Genomic DNA, 18,458 nt, shown 5'->3' on the forward strand with positions numbered 1-18,458 from the left:
CTCTTTCCTCGGGGCGAGCCAGAGCGCCCTTTGAATTAAGTTTACACCCAGAAAATCTCATTCAAACTCTTTAAGAAGAAGCTCATGGCTCACGAGGGGGAGGGGTGGGAGAACCGGCTGGGGGAAGAGGGGGGAGGGGGGTCGCGATGGGGGTTGGGTCTCGTCGCAGCCCTCCAGCAAAAGCGGTGGGGTGGGGAGGAGGCGAGAGAGGTGGTCCTACTACACAGATTTGGATTCTACAAGGAAATGGAGAAAACGGGTTGTTGTTTTTAAGAGGAGGGAAGGAAAGATGTGCAAAATGTAAATAAAATATTTGCAGTTGGGGGGGGGTAGAAAAAAAAAGAGGGCGAGCAATGGAAAACTGCCGCGCCTCTGCACATGAGCGCGTCTGTCGGTGCGTGCGCGCCCCTCCCCTCGCAGGGGTGGTCCCTTTTTGGGGCTCCACCACGTGGCTTCCTCTTGCAAACATTTTCACTCATTTTTCCAGGTCGATTTTATTTAGGGGCGGCGCCAAAGGCTGCCTTCAGCCTCAGAGACGTCCTATGTGGTGTGTGTGTGAGTGTGTGCGAGTGTGACACATGAGCTGCGACTCAAAAGGAGTTGGGGGGCCGCTGGAAAAGGAAAAAAAAAAAAAGAGCCATTTTCCCAAGACCGCCATAGCAAGTTGCATCCAGCCCCACCAGCCCCATTGATTCCGTAAAACAGGGAACATTTCCCCCCCTCTTTCCTCTTAGATCACCCCCACCTTTCCTCCCCACACCCAAAATAACAGGATTTTCCTACTTGCTGGGCCTACAAGATTGAATAAGAAACTTTTTTTTCAAAAAAAAAAAGAAGAGGTAGGATATTTTTTTTAAAGAATCTGTTGAAAGTTTCACACCCACCCCCCTACCATCGCCCTCCTTTCCCCACCCCGGTGTGTGAGATAATATATTTTCCCTCCCACCTCCCGTGACTCCCTCCCTTTTTGGACCTACCCCACATTTTGTGCAAAACGCACCAGCCATGAACAAGCTGTATATTGGGAACCTCAACGAGAACGTGACTCCGGCGGATCTGGAGAAAGTCTTCAACGACCACAAGATCTCCTTCAGTGGCCAGTTCTTGGTGAAATCTGGCTACGCCTTTGTCGACTGCCCAGATGAGCAATGGGCCATGAAAGCCATCGAAACTTTTTCTGGTAAGCCAATGGATCTCTCTTGTCTCTTCTCCACCCCATCCCCCCGCTCTCTCCTTCTGAAGCCGTAGTGGGTTTAGGTTTTTTTTTTTGTTTTTGTGGGTTTTTTTGTGGATTTTTAAAAAATTTATAGATCCAAACACATTTCTTTTTTTAAAACAACAACAGCAGCAGTTAACTACCTAGCGCTCCCAGTTCTGGCGACCCTCTTTTCCCTTTCCAAGATCCACACAATGTGGTTTTGCAAAGATGCGTTCAGTCACACTTCTCCGGTACTCGTGCGTCTTCCGCCCTGTTTCTTTTCTACCTCTGGAGTGTCATCAATGAAAGTTCACTTTCGTTTCGTATTTCTCCCCCATTACCCTCCCATCCGCAACTTGGGGTAGTTGGGGACACACACACACACAGCTTTGCTCCCCCCCCTTCCCCCTGTCTATCTGACCCCGAGTCGAGAACCATGTCTTGTGTGTCTTGCGTAATACACAACTTGTAGGGCCTAGGATTTCTCCATCTGCTTCCAGTGGATTTCTAGATTCTTTTATTTGTTTGAATTCCTCCTCCCTCCCACCCAGAATATTTCCTCTTCTATCATAGTGGATCCCCCTTAAACCGTCGCCTTTTTTTTAGCATTCACCTTTTTATATATATATATAAAAAGGGTAAAATTTGGCAGACCCCCTCGCAACGTGAAAACGCGCACACCAAAAGGGCGAGGATGACAGTTTTCTCTTTTGCTCCCGGGTAGTCTTTGGACGCCCCCTTCCCACAAATCAGCCCCCGCTCTCTCTGGAGATGAAAGGGGGGGAATCAAATCAAAATATTAAGCCCCTTTCCCTTAATTCGAGGTTCCATGATCAACCCCCCCCCCCGGCCTCGGTGGTTCGTCTTGCAAGGCCATTTGGGTTTTGCCATGGGATCAAATTCTCTATTTCTGTCCTTTAAAAGAGTGTGAGGTGCTTTGTGGGATGGGAGAGGGGCTCCTCTGGAAGTGGGAGGTGGGGAGGGAAGACGGGAGTTGTTGGACTTTGGCCATTTTGATTTTAAACTGGGTTTTCCTGGGGCATGTGATGTGTGTATTAGCGCGAAGGTCGCCATGCTGCTAAGAGATTGAGAAGAAGCAGAGAGGAACTAGCAAGCAAAGCTGATGTTGCCTTTTGCTGGGGGAAAATCTCTTTTGCCCTCTTACTCGAAAGGAACACATCAGAATTTAGTTTCCCCATTCTTTTCTAGATTCACGTTCTTCCCAGCTGAATACAGTTTTCATGGATTTTCTCATTTATTTTTTAAAAAAAGATACAGCCGAACAAGTTGAGGTGGAATAAATCGACGGAGGAGGCCTTGCAAATCTTAAATATGCCTTTCCTGTGATTAAATAGATCTTCCAGCATGTGAAGGAGGAATGAATTGAATGTGCAAAAAGTAGGGTCATGGGGAAACCTCCATTATTGGTTTCTTCCATTGTTTAGTCCCCTCAATTTGAAATCCAGTTTTTTGTTTTATCCAGAGGAAAACGCACCTCTCAAGGCAGTGGGATTTCTGGTGAAGGCAATCTGAATTCCCCAATAAAATTGAATTAAAATATGAGGAATGGGAGCAAAAGTTGAGCTGTATGTGAGAATTGTGTCCAGGTTTCCTTATGTACATGTTTTTTTTTAAAAAGACACTTGTGTTTTTAGGCAAAGTGGAGCTGCATGGAAAACAACTTGAGATTGAACACTCAGTACCTAAAAAGCAAAGGTAATCCAGTTGTTTAATTTCTTTAAAAATTTCCATGTTGAGAAAATTCCATGTTTGCTTAAAGGAAAAGAAGAAAACCGTGTTTTTAAAATTCCCCAGAGTTGTGCAGGCAAAACTAGGTGTATTAGCATTTTCAATCTCTGCTTTGAAAGGAAACTATTTTGAAGAGAGCAGAAAACAAAATTGGTGGCTAATTTGATCCACACCCCCATCCAAATTCCTAGAGTTACTTTTGCAGAGCAATCCTATGCAAGAAGGTGGTGCAAATTGGTGTAAATTAAGCTGTCATAAAGTCACACCAAATCCAAACCCTGTTTAGCAGTGGGGCTGCTGCTCTGCTTAATCCTGAAGGAGGGGAAAACTTCTAAAATAGTGCTTTTACACTGTATTGCCAGATCACGTGGCTGAGCCAAATGGGTTTAGGATCCTGCCTTAAGCCCCTTTCTCTGGTCCCACCCCCACCACGCCCCTTTTGGGGAGACTTGCACAAACCTCAACTCATCCAGACTGAGCAACTTACTCTGATGTATCTTCAGCTTAGCCAGGGTTAGGGCCTTGAGTCTTCTGTATCCTAAGCGGCTCATCCTGGTGGATCTTGCCTATAGGATTGCCCCCTTAAAGTACCAGAGGGAAAAGAGATAAAATAAGAATACAGTATATTCAGAGGGAATTTGAAAATTGGGAGGCAGAGGTGCTCTTCTGTAAATTTCAGGGCCATTTACTGTAAATAAATACCTACTTGAACAGACTTTCCTCTGCAATGCAACCTTTTAATGCTTTGTTTTATTTTCCCTCCTAAAATTAATCAAGCTGGTCCAGGTTCTTGAAATGAAAATAATTTGCTGCCCCTCTGAATAATTCTCAGACTTTACACCTTGGTGGAGATGTAGCTATCTCATCATGCTTTAATGTGGTATTAACATATTCAATATGTGTACTTGCTTCTTGTACAATGGTTTGGTTGCCTGGATTAAAAATGGCAGTTTTGGATAGGCATGGTGAAGCAAAAATCACATGGTGTAGAGAAAAGTTACAATTACTCTTCATTCCTGTGAAATGAAGGAGACACAAGCATCATAATGCGCTGTTCCACCAGAATTCAGTGTGAATTTGTGTTTTCCAGGCAGTTGTTTAAAAAATAAAGGAGGTGGGATGAAATATGAGTGTTTGTTACTATATAGTTCAATATATTCTGTTTTGTGATTCACATCACAAGTTCTCTTTCTCCTTTTGGGGAGTGTAGATATCTTGGACTTTCAAACTTTGTAGCAGAATGTGCTGATGGAGGATACCATTTCTTTTTTATGAATGATTTCCTTCAGCTCCCTCTGCATTGGAAGGCTCCCGAAATCTATTCGATAATTTATTTTATTGTAGCAACAGGCATGGGCCTTGTGTAATGGGTGATCAATAGTGCTTGTAACTGTCTTTGTGGCATGGTACACAGTGAAGCTGTGGTTTTAAATGACAATTGGGAGAAAGATTTTTGGGCAGGCAATTCTAGAATGAAACAAAGCAAAATAAACATTTGGGAGCTGGGATTGGGTGTTGGAGGGAGAGAAAAGGAACTTGATTATTCTTGTTTCCTGTTCAGCGCTTTCAAAAAAGCCTGTCAGTTGTGTAAAAATTTGATGATTTTGAGGAGTTGCTGATTCTCTTAAGTCTTGCTAAGTAATGCTAAGAAATCTACCATATACAAATTAATCACTTGAAAGATTTTGTAATTCAAAGCACATTGTGGTTATATGGGTGTAAGTAGGAAGAAAAATTAAACCTGGTAGTAGACTTGACGCAGAGAAATCAAACAGATCCCAGACGACTTATCACTGGGGTATATTTTCACCTCCATGCATCTAAACATCTGCCTTCTTAATAGTCAGTGGCCATGTTGGAGTTTTCAAAGTCTTCCTTAGAAGAGTTGGTCTGACGTCATCTGTTGCATGCCAGGATTTTATTTGTAGGTTCCCTTAAAATACATTTTTAACCTTGTGCTCAGGATGTGTGATAAAGTGACTTCAATAGTTTCCCAACAGGGACTTTGCATTTCTTTCCTATAGAAGTGAGAGTAAAAATGTTGAATCTTTTGGGCAAGGTATTAAGGGCAAGAAAGGAGAGCCTGTATTTCATACAAGATCACTTTTCCATTGATAAAAATGTATACTCTGCTAGCTTGAATTTTTACAGGGTTAGGGTGTTTCCTTTCACTTGTATCGAGACTTGATTTTCTTGTTTGGGGATGATACCCTACTAGTTAATTAAATATGATTAGCATAGTCTCAATAACTGTGAGAGTTGTTTCCCCCTTCTCTCCAAATCTTTTTTAAAAAGTCACCTTTTAAGTGGAAGAAAATTCTAGCCAAACAGAGGCATGGTGATCTGTATCCTTTCAGTTGTTTTTTTTAATGAAGTAAAACCACAGTTAAAAATAAATAAAGCTTGGCTTATTTCTTGAGCCTCATTTACTAGAAGTTGCCCCAAAATACTCAGATTTGAAAGGAAGGATTTCTAGGAATGATTATAATCTACACTGCCATTGACATGGCATGCCTACCATTTATAAACTCTTGCCACCTGGCTATCTTAAATAGTAATTAAAACATGTGCTGGATGTGCTACTAGCCTCTGTTAAAATGGTTGGTCCTGGGTATATCTAGAAGGGCTTATCTCCACCACAATTGTGAATGATTTCAGCTAGTTTTTAATAAATTGGTTGTTGCAGGATGTTATATTTTTTAAAAATGAAGCTCAAAAAATACCAAGTTGAAATACCAAGCACAGAGTTAACATTTTCTTAATATATGAGATGCACAGATGGATAAGTAAATTTGCGATTTCCTACTTAGAAAAACTGAACTACATACAAGTAAAGCACTTACTTAATGAGAAGTCTTGTTGGGTCTTTCTGGGACTGCAATATCTCTACTTAATCTTGACATTCTTGTTAAAAGTTGCATTTACTTACAAGAAAGTACTCCTGAGTTGCAACATGAGTGTAGATTTATATATATTTAAAAAGACTTTGTGTGTTTGGCGTGTGTGTTTTCAGTTATAACTTCATTGAAAAAAGGACATGGGGAGATTTTCTTTTGCAATTTTATTCCTTAAAAGTCAGCAAATTCCTTTGGTGGCGGAAAGGGTTAATTAAAACAACCTCGAAGATGTTTTAAGGACTCAAGAATGTTAAGAAATGTTTGGAGGTTAGGGGTGGGGTTGTCTCAGACTGAAAAGATTGAAGTGGATAGAATTGTGGGGTGGGGTGGGGGACCAGGACAAATGTGAATGGATAAGAACGAGAGGAGGGAAAATTAAGTGAATCCATCAAGCAAACATTCCAAATATGAAAGACTGGAAGTGACTAGCATAGAGAGAATGAAATTTAGTAACTAAGGAAACAGTGATTATACCTCTGTAGTCAAAATTCTAACAAATAGGGACATGTTGCATGTGATGGTTTTAAGGCAGTTTATCAACAGGTATAGCTAAGCTATGTTATTCACAGAAGTAGCACACTTATTTATTAGGATTTTTGTTGTTGTTTGGGGTTAACTTCTGTAGAATTATGAGAAAACTTGCTTAAGGCATCTCGTCAATACATGTGCAGTTTCTTAAGTTAGGCTCTTTTTAACAGAATGTGTGAAAGCTTAGATCCTGTAGTAGATGTGTAGTTTTCTACAAATTTAGCTGAAGATCCTGTGTCTGTGAGCTTTTTATCCTTACAGCAAACAAGGAACTAACAGGGCAATCCTATGCATGCCTACTCAGAAGGAAGTCACATTGAGTTTAATGGAGCTTATTCCCAGGAAGATTGTGTGTAGAGGTTTGCAGCCTTAAGTTTAATGGGAGAATCTACAAAAAAACATTTGCTTTAATTTGTTACTGTTCAGTTCCCAGCAAAAGGGTTAACTTTACACTTGTTTTGCATCAAAAGGAAAGAAAGTTGGAATCATGCTAAAAGCTTTCACTTAAATGAGCTTAAACATACTATTTCAAAATGGTTCTGTTTTGCTTTTTGCATACCTATTTTGGTAGATTTACCTGTTTGGTATTGCTTCATTTTTATTTATTTTTTTGGTTACAGGCAACAGTGTCTTTCCTAGTGAATTGTTGAGGGTATAAAAGTAAGCTCATAAAATGAAACGGGTATTAGGGACAGGAAAGGCAGAAATGACGTGTAGACTTAAAATCTCTTTTGCGATACAGTGGTCCCTCGAGTTACATACGCTTCAGGTTACAGACTCCGCTAACCCAAAAATAGTACCTCGGGTTAAGAACTTTACCTCAGGATGAGAACAGAAATCGTGCTCCGGTGCTGTGGCAGCAGTTGGAGGCCCCATTAGCTAAAGTGGTGCTTCAAGTTAAGAACAGTTTCAGGTTAAGAACGGACCTCCAGAACGAATTAAGTACTTAACCTGAGGTACCACTGTATTGACTGGTTTCCAATCCAGGAACTGTTCATAGAGTTAAAGATGTGCCCCAAAAGTAGCCCTACTTAGAGGCAATAAAAATGGGAAAAGGTTGGTGTGAAGCAGTTACCCCTAAGTGGCTAGAGAGTCAACATGTGACAAGGAAAGTTTCAGGTCTTGCTTCATTGCTGGATCGCTTCTATTGATCCCATGCTGGATACTTTTTCTGCATGGCGCACTGCAAATTCACATGAGTGAGATCCCACGGATCAAGAAAAGTATGTCTTGTCTTCAGCTTGGACCTGGTACCTTTTGAGCAATGTGAATTGATTGGATCTTCCTGGTTGAAAATTTTAAAGTTAGACAGGCAAAGGCAATCCAAACCTATGCATTTTACTCAGAAGTAAGTCCCAATATGTTCGGTAGGGCTAAGTCTCAGGGAAAGTGCAGCCTTAGTAGAATTCTAAGCACCTGTTTAGTTCTTAAAAGTTTCAACTGAAGAGGGGAACTAAGGGGGCAGTTTTTCACTGGTTAGAAAAGTGTTCATATTTTACATAAAGGAAAAATAGAAGTTTTAGGAGAATTCACAAGTAATTCTTGTTTTGCATTTGCAGGGAAACATACCTCAAATGATAAATGCCATTCTTCCCGTGCTCCTTTTTATGTATTCATTTCCCCCAAAACTTCCCAAAATACCCAGAAAAATTATCCAATTTTCAGAATTGTGGCAGCAAACAGTTGGGAAAGTTTGGGAAATGGCAGAGATTCTTGAAAAAAATAAGACAAATTTAGCGTTTAAAAACCCCAAGCACCTAAGAGAGAGAATAAACTCCACGTTCCCTTATAGGAGGTTCTATTTATTGGGAGCTAATAACTAGCCTGCTCAGGAGATACATGCTGACTTTATGAGTTGAATGCGTTTCCCTTGGTGACACCACAAAAGATTTCTTAAGTCTTAATTCCTTTGCACACTTACCTGGGAGTCAGCCCCACTGAGCATAGTAGGGCTTGCCTCCAAGGAAATGTGCAGGTTTACAAATACAGATTGCATGGCATGCCCTATTAAATTTAGTGAACTTTTTGGGGGGGTTTAAAGAGAGGGGGAAGCATTGGTGGGAAAGTTCAGAGTTTCCTGAAAGTGTAGTGACACTTGCAACAAAGCAGCAAATATTTGCTTTAGAAGAGGCGTGGAATGATAATTGGTTCTAGAAGTTGTGATACCTAAGAGTTGTAGCCCTCTAAAAAGATGGTGTGGTAAAGATTTGGGAAAAGAAAGTGGAGCTTCTTACTTGTACAGTGGTACCTTGGGTTAAGTACTTCATTGGTTCTGGAGGTCCGTTCTTAACCTGAAACTGTTCTTAACCTGAAGCACCACTTTAGCTAATGGGGCCTCCTGCTACTGCCATGCTGCCGGAGCATGATTTCTGTTCTCATCCTGAGGTAAATTTCTTAACCCGAGGTACTATTTCTGGGTTAGCGGAGTCAGTAACCTGAAGCATATGTAACCCGAGGTACCACTGTAATTTGTTTTCAGCTTTACACCACACACTGTATAGTTAAATGGCAGTGTCCGTGATTCCTGGGGTCTAAGATGCTGCATTTATGAAAAGAGGAAGGTACTTGTGCATATTGGTGAGGCAGAACTTTGAAAACCAGGATCCTTTACCCAGGACAGGGGAATTGTGCCCTTTTCTTTTGGAGCAGTCGATTCCCCCACTTTGCATCTTGCTGCTTGAGAAACATTAGCCCCATGTCTTTCCTTGGGTTTGCCAAATGGTTCTTTGGGTCCTGTTGTCATGTGCAGTTCTCTGCATATTTGAGGACCTCTGACTTAGAATAGGCCAGGATGATGGTTTGGGTTTGGATGTGTGGGTATTCTTACCACAAGCCAGTGCGTATTTAGCTAGGAGTAACCCTTGTTTGTGGACGCAGGCGGCGCTGTGGTCTAAACCACAGAGCCTAGGGCTTGCCGATCAGAAGGTCGGCGGTTCGAATCCCTGCGACGGGGTGAGCTCCCGTTTCTCGGTCCCTGCTCTTGCCCACCTAGCAGTTCGAAAGCACCTTAAAGTGCAAGTAGATAAATAGGTACCGTTCTGGCGGGAAGCTAAACGGCGTTTCTGTTCGCTGTTCTGGTTCGGCAGAAGCGGTATAGTCATTCTGGCCACATGAACTGGAAGCTGTCTGCGGACAAACGCCGGCTCCCTCTGCCTATAGAGTGAGATGAGCGCACAACCCCAGAGTCGTCTGCGACAGGACCTAACGGTCCTTTACCTTTAAACCTCATTTTACTTAGTCGGATGCAGTTCTGAGTAAACAATTTGGTATTGTGTTTTGGAGTAGGGTTCAGCTGTAGCAGCCCAGTTGTGTAACAAATAGGACTTCCCTTTCCTCCCCTCCCCAGTAGCAAGGAAGCAGAATCCCATCATAATGGGATTATAAATAACAGAACCTGCTATTCCCAAGGAAGATAGTACAGTGGTACCTCGGGTTACAGATGCTTCAGGTTACAGACTCTGCTAATCCAGAAATAGTACCTCGCGTTGAGACCTTTACCTCAGGATGAGAATAGAAATTGTGTGCCAGCAGTGCGGCAGTAGCATGAGGCCCCATTAGCTAAAGTGGTACCTCAGGTTAAGAACAGTTTCAGGTTAATAACAGACCTCTGGAACGAATTAAGTTCTTAACCCGAGGTACCACTGTAGTGCATTAGTGAACTAGACGACCCATAGGGTCCCTTCCAACTCTACAATTCTATGATGCATTTGGTAGTGTTTTTGCCATTCTGTGGGATGAGCAGTGTCTATCTGAATCTCAGTGTCCCTTTTTCTTATTGCTTGTCTTAATACTTGAGTTTTGTTTTGAAGGCTGTGGCTCTGCTAGGAGAAGGTGGGCAACTTGTTTGGCACCAAGATCATTCATGCGTTCTCATCTTCAATTCCAGCATATCTTAGCGTTGCTGATAGAAAGTCCCCCATCTGAGACCTTGGAGAGATGTGGCCACTCATTTTAGACCATCATGGACCAGTGGTCTGACTCATAGATATAAGGCCCTCTTCCTACATTAAAGTGGTGGTGGTCCTATTTTATGAAGTTCTGGTGGGACATGTCAATGGCTTCAGGTTTCAGGAATTCTTGCAGTTGTAAAGGGTATGGAAACCAAGCCTTGTGGGGAACAGTTGAGGGAACTGGGTATGTTTAGTCTGGTAAAGAGGAGACTGAGAGGAGATATGATAGTCATCTTCAGATATCAAAATGGCTGTTTTCTCCTGCTGCGGAGGGTAGGATCTGAATCAGTAGACTCCTTCCTTGGAGGTTTTTAAGCAGAGGTTAGGTGGCCTTCTGTCATGGATGCTTTCATTGAGATTCCTGCATTGCAGGAGGTTGGGCTAGATGACCCTGGGGACCCCTTTGAATGCTACATTTCTGTGCTCTCTAATGCTGCATTTATTTGGTGTATTAGAGCAAGAGAAAAAAGTTAGGATTCTATCCCAAGTGATGCAAAGGAGCTCCACTTTCCTTTCAGCCGAGTGCTTAAGAACATCTTCTTTAATATCACTTTTTTGAAGTCTGTAGTCAAAGGTGTTTAAAAACCTCTGCTGGACGCTTGATTAATGGAACAATCCAGCTAAGAAGATTCAGATTTAAGATTGGGTTTAAATCAGTTTATGCTTCAGCAGCTAGTAAGACATTCGATGTACACACAAGCTTCGTATATACAGTATACCTTGGTTCTCGAACGTAATCCGTTCCGGAAGTCCGTTCGACTTCTGAAAACATTCGAAAACCAAGGCACTGCTTCTGATTGGCTGCAGGAGCTTCTTTCAGCCAATCGGAAGCCGCATCAGATGCTCAGCTTCCAAAAAAGTTCGCAAACCGGAACACTCACTTCCAGGTTTGCAGTGTTTGGGAGCCAAAACATTCAAGTCGCAAGGCGTTCGACAACCAAGGTACGATCGTATGTGTAAAGCGCTTTTAAAGCACATTGCTTTCCTTCAAAGAATCCCGGGAACCATAGTATACCCCTCACAGAACTACAGTTCTCAATCCTTAATGAGCTATAGGATTCTTTGGAGCAAAACAAAGTTCTTTAAATGCATGGTGTATATGCAGAACACGTCACCATTAAATCTCTGGGATTTAAGCCCTGGTCTCATTTATTTCACTGGGACTTAGGCATGTTTTTCCTCTGGGATGAAAGAGGAATTCAAGACAAATATTTTGTCTAGATCTGAATAGACATTTCTTTTTCTGCGGCTTTTGCTGATCCCACTTCCCAACTAATGCAGAATACGTATGTATGACAAAATTGCCTCCTGACAATCTTAGGAAAGAGGTTGAATCAAAAACATGTTTTGTCTTGATCCAGCCTTGCGTTGAACCTTCCAGAAGACTAACTCAGCTTGTGCAAATTCACTGACTTTGGGCTGGGGGAAAAAGTTTACATGAACCTGTACAAGATTGGTTGGAAGCCAATAAGATACAGAATCGCCTTGAGGAATCTTGAGAGTCAGATTCCTGCTATTTGCATAGTCTTGGGCGAGTCACTATTTCTCATTCTGAGATCCCCATCAGCAAAACAGAAATAATTCTGACTTACCTCTAAGGAGAATTACGAGAACACAAACAAGAGTAAGAATCTAGAGAGCTGGCCAGTTAGAGAGCTAGATAGCCCAATAGTTAAAAGATGGTTGTAGAAGAATGGTGCTTCTGAGGGTTGTGGCTTTAGTAAGTGAATTAACAAAAAGGCAGATCTTTCAAACATCTCTACTTTCCACTGAGCGGTGGTGCATGAAGTTTACTGGTAAAAAAATTCCAGCATACAGTAATATGCTGTAATGTTGTTGTTTTAGTTAAATAAATTGTTTAAATTGTTATTCAGGAAATGATTATTTTTCTCCTTCCAATAAAGTACAGCAGAAAAGTTGTCCAAATATACACAATTAACTTATTAAACCTCACAATAATTTCATAATTATCTATGTATTTCTAAAAGTATAACCAAATCAGTAATTGAATCCTTAATGAGCTATAGGATTCTTTGGAGCAAAACAAAGTTCTTTAAATGCATGGTGTGTATGCAGAACACGTCACCAGGTCCTGTTGCTAGAGTTGTGTTTGGGACCCCTGGCCTCTCACACAAGCCAAATTCAGCTGTCTCCGGGGTTATTGTGTTAAAGGATCCTACCAGCGACCCTGCCCCCTTCCATCCAAGCACATGGGTCCAGGTTCCTGTAAGGAAGATAACGCGGGTGATGCTGTGGTCTAAACCAGTGTTCCCCAACCTTGGGCCTCCAGCTGTTTTTGGACTACAACTCCCATCATCCCTCGCTAGCAAGACCAGTGGTCAAGGATGATGGGAATTGTAGTCCAAAAACAGCTGGAGGCCCAAGGTTGGGGAACACTGGTCTAAACCACTGAGCCTCTTGTGCTCGCTCGTCGGAAGGTTGGAGGTTCGAATCCCTGTGATGGAGTGAGCTCCCATTGCTCTGTCCCAGCTCCTGCCAACCTAGCAGTTTGAAAGCACGCCAGTGCAAGTAGATAAATAGGTACCGCTCCGGCGGGAAGGTAAACGGTGTTTCCATGCGCTCTGGCACTCCTCACGGTCCTCCGACGCCAGTAGCGGTTTAGTCATGCTGGCCACTTGACCTCCCGGAAAGCTGTCTGTGGACAAATGCCGGCTCCCTCGGCCCGAAAGCGAGATGAGCGCCGCAACACCGTAGTCGCCTTTGACTGGATTTAACTGTTCTGGGGTTCTTTACCTTTACAGAAGGCTAGCATTCAGTGAGTGTACACACACAGTGTGCTTCTTGCCCTGAACACAATAAGTAGACATTAATGACTTCAGTTAAGCATTCTAAACTCAAAATGATTTTGAAAAATTGTAAGGAATTGCCAGTTGCCAGGACAAATACATGTGCAGGTGTTAAGTCTTGTCTGCAGTCATCCATATGACATCGAAACAGATTTGCAAAGCTTTTTGCATTACATTTTCATCTCACATTCACAGGTTATACCGGAGCTCAGAGCCTTAAGATCATTTTTCCATAGTGTCTGCTGTGACTGAGACAGACGGAGATTACTGCACTATTGTCAATAAATGATATGAATGGGGAGCATACATTATTGACTTAGGAAGCCTAGCCCTGGACAAAGTTTGAGATTGCTAATGTAGAGCTTGGGACACAGTCTGTGCAAGTTTGTGTACACAGAGCTGCAAAATCTGAGAACAGTAGAAGTGAAGTCCCCCCTGGGTTTACTCTTTCTGGGTAGTTTTCCACTATCTAACAAGTTGAGAATAGCTAGAGGCCAAAGGAACAGAACTCCCAATCAGATTTTCATATCAATTAAGATGTATTGCGTGGATTCAAAGCCACGTTCATTCAGCACACCTGAATAAGACTTCTGGATTGCATTGCCTATCTATCAGCATAGTTTTAAAAAGTAATTAAATGTATAAACAGGTGATGGAAAAAATAAACGAGCAATTTGTTTGCAAAGAGAGAGAAAAGAGTAAGTTGTCACAATCAGTAAAGAGAACAGCTATGTAATGTATTAAGTAATAATAAAACATATCAAGAGGGAAAGGATATGTGGTTTATAATTACAAAGCATAAAAGGTAAAGGTAAAGGGACCCCTGACCATTAGGTCCAGTCGTGGCCGACTCTGGGGTTGCGGCGCTCATCTTGCTTTATTGGCCGAGGGAGCCGGCGTACAGCTTCTGGGTCATGTGGCCAGCATGACTAAGCCACTTCTGGAGAACCAGAGCAGCGCACGGAAACGCCGTTTACCTTCCCACCGGAGCGGTACCTATTTATCTACTTGCACTTGACGTGCTTTCGAACTGCTAGGTTGGCAGGAGCAGGGACTGAGGAACGGGAGCTCACCCCGTCGTGGGGATTCGAACCGCCGACCTTCTGATCGGCAAGTCCTAGGCTCTGTGGTTTAAACCACAGCACCACCCGTGTCCCCAATTACAAAGCTGTGCTGGCCCCGGGGGGGGGGAGGTACTAATACCGTAGCCGAAGTTCAGTCCAGAGTCACTAGCAGGGTAGACGAACACTGGATGAGACGCGAGGTCCGAAACAGGGAGCCAGGCAGGGGAACAGGAACGCTGGAAGGGCAGCAGCAGGAAGCCAGGCGGGAAACAGGAACACTGGTAGAGCAGAAGCAGGGAGCCAGGCGGGGAACAGGAACACTGGTGGGTCAACAGCGGGCAGCCGGGCGAGGAACAGGAACACCGGAGAGTCAGGAGCAGGAAGCCGAGCGAGGAACAGGAACACCGGAGAGTCAGGAGCAGGAAGCCGGGCGAGGAACAGGCACACTGGGAGTGCAGATCTAGGTCTGGGTAAAGCAGGTACTCCACAACGACGTTGCTCCCGCAACCTGGGACCGGGCTGCCTGACCTTTATCTTCTTCTAAGGCCGGGGGCGGTCCCGGCCCCCAGGAGCCCCACCTCTCCTGGCCTTAAGGCGAGCACTCCTCCTGGGAGAGACCAGTTCCCTTCGCCTCTCTGCCCTAAGCCTCTGCAGTTCAGGAGAGGCCGAAGGGTTACTGGGCCCCGGGGGAGGCTCACCTGTAGCCACTGAGTCCTCCAGCACCTCTGGGGCCAGAATGGTCTCACCTGGTGCCTGCCCCTGAGGATCTGTCACAGGTGCAGGCTCCTCAGCATCTAGGCCTTGCCCCAGTTCAGCCAGCCCTGGAGGCGGGGACTCCTGTGCCGGCTGGGATTCCTCCGGTTCACTCTCAGCCTCGGAATCCCAGGCAATCACAAAAGCATACCATGGCCTAAATACAAACAACTGCAAGTTTTTATTTCAAAAAATATATATACAGAGCATTATATAGCATTTATAAACAACTTAATGTTTTTTAAACCTCTAAGCAATGTGCAGTTTAAAAAAATCGATATTGTTAAAACAAAAATGCTCCCCCAAAACAATAAAACTGCAGTATAAAAGAGCATATAAAATCAAATGAAACAGGAAGTCATGGGCCACAAACACATAAAATACTGTCCTGTCTGATGGGTCAGGGAAAGTGAAGACATTGAAAGCAACTTGTGGTTGCTGGTTCACGTATGGCAGAGAGGGAAGGGCGGTCCAAAATACAGGGGCAATAGGAGAAAACACCCATTTTCAGCTCACTGCCCTGTGATGTCAGGAGTAAAAATTTCCCCGATCTAAGTGATCTTACAGGTGCAGGTGGTCTTTCGGGCAGTCTAGTTCCCAAGTTTTTCCGGGCTTTTATATGCTAATATAAAAGATCTTGGACATGGCCTGGAAAGTGTTTGGGTATTGAATTTTATCCATAGAGCCCAGATAGCAAATTAGAACTTCACAAGAAGCTGTGTCAATTGGTGATCAAAGCAACTGCTTACAGCATGAGAGCAAGTAGGGAAATACATAAAGCATCACAAATGGATAAGTCAATTGATGTTCAATGCGCCCACCCAAACATACACACCAGAGTTTTAGCTGGCCAGTCACAACTAACTGCTTCCCAAAAGGGCAGGGTTTCTTGAATCCTGACAAGACAGAAGTACTGTTTTTGGGGGACAGGAGGCAGGCAGGTGTGGAGGATTCCCTGGTCCTGAATAGGGTAACTGTGCCCCTGAAGGACCAGGTACGCAGCCTGGGAGTCATTTTGGACTCACAGCTGTCCATGGAGGCACAGTTCAAATCTGTGTCCGGGGCAGCTGTCTACCAACTCCATCTGGTACGCAGGTTGAGACCCTACCTGCCTGCAGACTGTCTCGCCAGAGTGGTGCATGCTCTGGTTATCTCCCGCTCGGACTACTGCAATGCACTCTACGTGGGGCTACCTTTGAAGGTGACCTGGAAACTACAACTAATCCAGAACGCTGCAGCTAGACTGGTGACTGGGAGCGACCGCTGAGACCACATAACACCGGTCATTGGCTCCTAGTACGTTTCCAAGCACAATTCAAAGTATTGGTGCTGACCTTTAAAGCCCTAAACGGCCTCGGTCCAGTATATCTGAAGGAGCGTCTCCACTCCCATTGTTCTATCGAGACACTGAGGTCCAGCACCAAGGGCCTTCTGGCGGTTCCCTCCTTGACCACTGGTCTTGCTAGCGAGGAATGATGGGAGTTGTAGTCCAAAAACAGCTGGAGGCCCAAGGTTGGGGAACACTGGTCTAAACCACTGAGCCTAGGGCTTGCCTATCGGAAGGTCGGTGGTTCGAATCCCCACAATGGGGTGAGCTCCCATTGCTCGGTCCCAGCTCCTGCCAACCTAGCAGTTCAAAAGCATGTCAAACTGCAAGGAGATAAATAGGTACCGCTCCAGTGGGAAGGTAAATGGTGTTTCCGTGTGCTGCTCTGGTTTCACCAGAAGTGGTTTAGTCATGCTGGCCACATGACCCGGAAAAACTGGCTGCGGACAAACACCGGCTCCCTCGGCCAGTAATGCGAGATGATCGCCGCAACCCCAGTGTCGTTCACGACTGGACTTAACTGTTTTGGCTCCTGAACGCCGCAAACCCGGAAGTGACTGTTCTGGTTTGTGGACGTTCTTTGGAACCCAAACATCCAATGGAGCTTCTGCATCTTCTGATTGGCTGCAGGAGCTTCCTGCAGCTAATCAGAAGCCGTGCTTTGGTTTCTGAAGGTTTAGGAAGTCAAACGGACCTCTGGAATGGATACCGTTCGACTTCCAAGGTACGAGTGTACTTGATTTTGACCAAACTAAGTCGTCTGAAGTATATTTTTCTCTAGGAACTTTAAAAAAACAACTACCAGTGCCCTAGTACCTAGGTGGGATACCTGTGGCCTGTAGATGTTAGACATGTCCAATAATCTTTGTCTATGCTGCCTGGGAATGATGGAAGCTGGTGCCCAACAATACTGACATAGCTACTGGCTGCCCATCCCCGCCCTGTGGTGGTTAATGGAGCTAGAGCGAGGATGGGGCCCTGTTGGTTTTTAAAGTCTGGATGAAACCTTCCTTGGAGGGGTGACTCATGGGTGCTGAAACTGACTCATCTTGAAAGAAAGTGCTGAGAAACACCGTGGCAGTTTCTCAAATCTTCAGACATTACCTTGGGCGTTGGCCTCAGCTGACTGTGGCGAAGCTGGCAAGGGACCTCCTCTCAATTTGCCTTGAGAAGAGTCTTTTTTGGCGGTCTCTTGTAGGGATGAGCGCTCCAGGGTGTGGGGTGTGAAGGGTGGGCAGCTCATCATCACTGACGACAAAGGCGCTAGCCAGTTGATTCCTGCGATGGTTGCTCAACTCTATCCCAGGGAGCGCTTCTTGATCGCAACAGCCTCATTATACAGTCATACCTTGGAAGTCAAACGGAATCCATTCCAGAAGTCCGTTCGACTTCCAAAATGTTCGGAAACCAAAGCGCGGCTTCTGATTGGCTGCAGGAAGCTCCTGCAGCCAATCGGAAACCCTGTCAGACGTCCGGCTTCCGAAGAACGTTTACAAACCGGAGCACTCACTTCTGGGTTTGCTGCGTTTGGGAACCAAAACGTCCAATTGCCAAGGCGTTTGACAACCAAGGTATGACTGTACAGTGGTACCTCGGGTTACATACGCTTCAGGTTACATACGCTTCAGGTTACAGACTCCGCTAACCCAGAAATAGTGCTTCAGGTTAAGAACTTTGCTTCAGGATGAGAACAGAAATCGTGCTCCGGCGGCGCGGCAGCAGCAGGAGGCCCCATTAGCTCAAGTGGTGCTTCAGGTTAAGAACAGTTTCAGGTTAAGAACGGACCTCCGGAACGAATTAAGTACTTAACCCGAGGTAACATTATATAGGGGAAAGAACCTCCATTTCCTCAGCAATGGTGCATTGCCATTTTGGTGCTCGAAAAAGTCAAGGAAGCTTGCCAAACAGGTGGGCTTTCTTGAAGAACGTTGCATGGACGCCGTGCTACAAACAAGCAACGACCATCCACACACGTACGACGCCACAAATGTCTCGATATGTGGAGTATGTTGCGAATGGCTAAAGCCAAATCTCAGGCAGCCAGGAATGTTCATCACCCATTATTTTAGCCTGGCAGCTGACCACACGTGGTTTTCCGCATCTCACAGAAATGTAGTTGTGGTGGTGGTGGTGATGATAAGAAAGCATCCCATCTGCTCTCGGGTGGCTTGAGTGGTAGATCTTG

At 44.4% G+C, this 18,458-nt stretch overlaps 1 protein-coding gene across 2 annotated transcripts in view; it reads left to right on the plus strand.

Moving 5' to 3' along the window:
• Window positions 1-491: 491 nt before the first annotated feature.
• Window positions 492-18,458, plus strand: part of IGF2BP1 (insulin like growth factor 2 mRNA binding protein 1) — a 70,064-nt gene continuing 52,097 nt past the window's right edge. The window contains exons 1-2 of one of the 2 annotated variants that reach the window (XM_082194394.1): window positions 492-1,180; window positions 2,854-2,914. In XM_082194394.1, coding sequence (XP_082050520.1) covers window positions 1,006-1,180; window positions 2,854-2,914 — 236 coding nt within the window. In that variant the 5' untranslated portion in view covers window positions 492-1,005. The remainder of the gene's footprint in view (window positions 1,181-2,853; window positions 2,915-18,458) is intronic. The other variant, XM_082194393.1, reaches the window with a different exon arrangement.

This window comes from Podarcis vaucheri (assembly GCF_965113315.1).
Source record: "Podarcis vaucheri genome assembly, chromosome: 13".
Taxonomy (NCBI): domain Eukaryota; kingdom Metazoa; phylum Chordata; class Lepidosauria; order Squamata; family Lacertidae; genus Podarcis; species Podarcis vaucheri.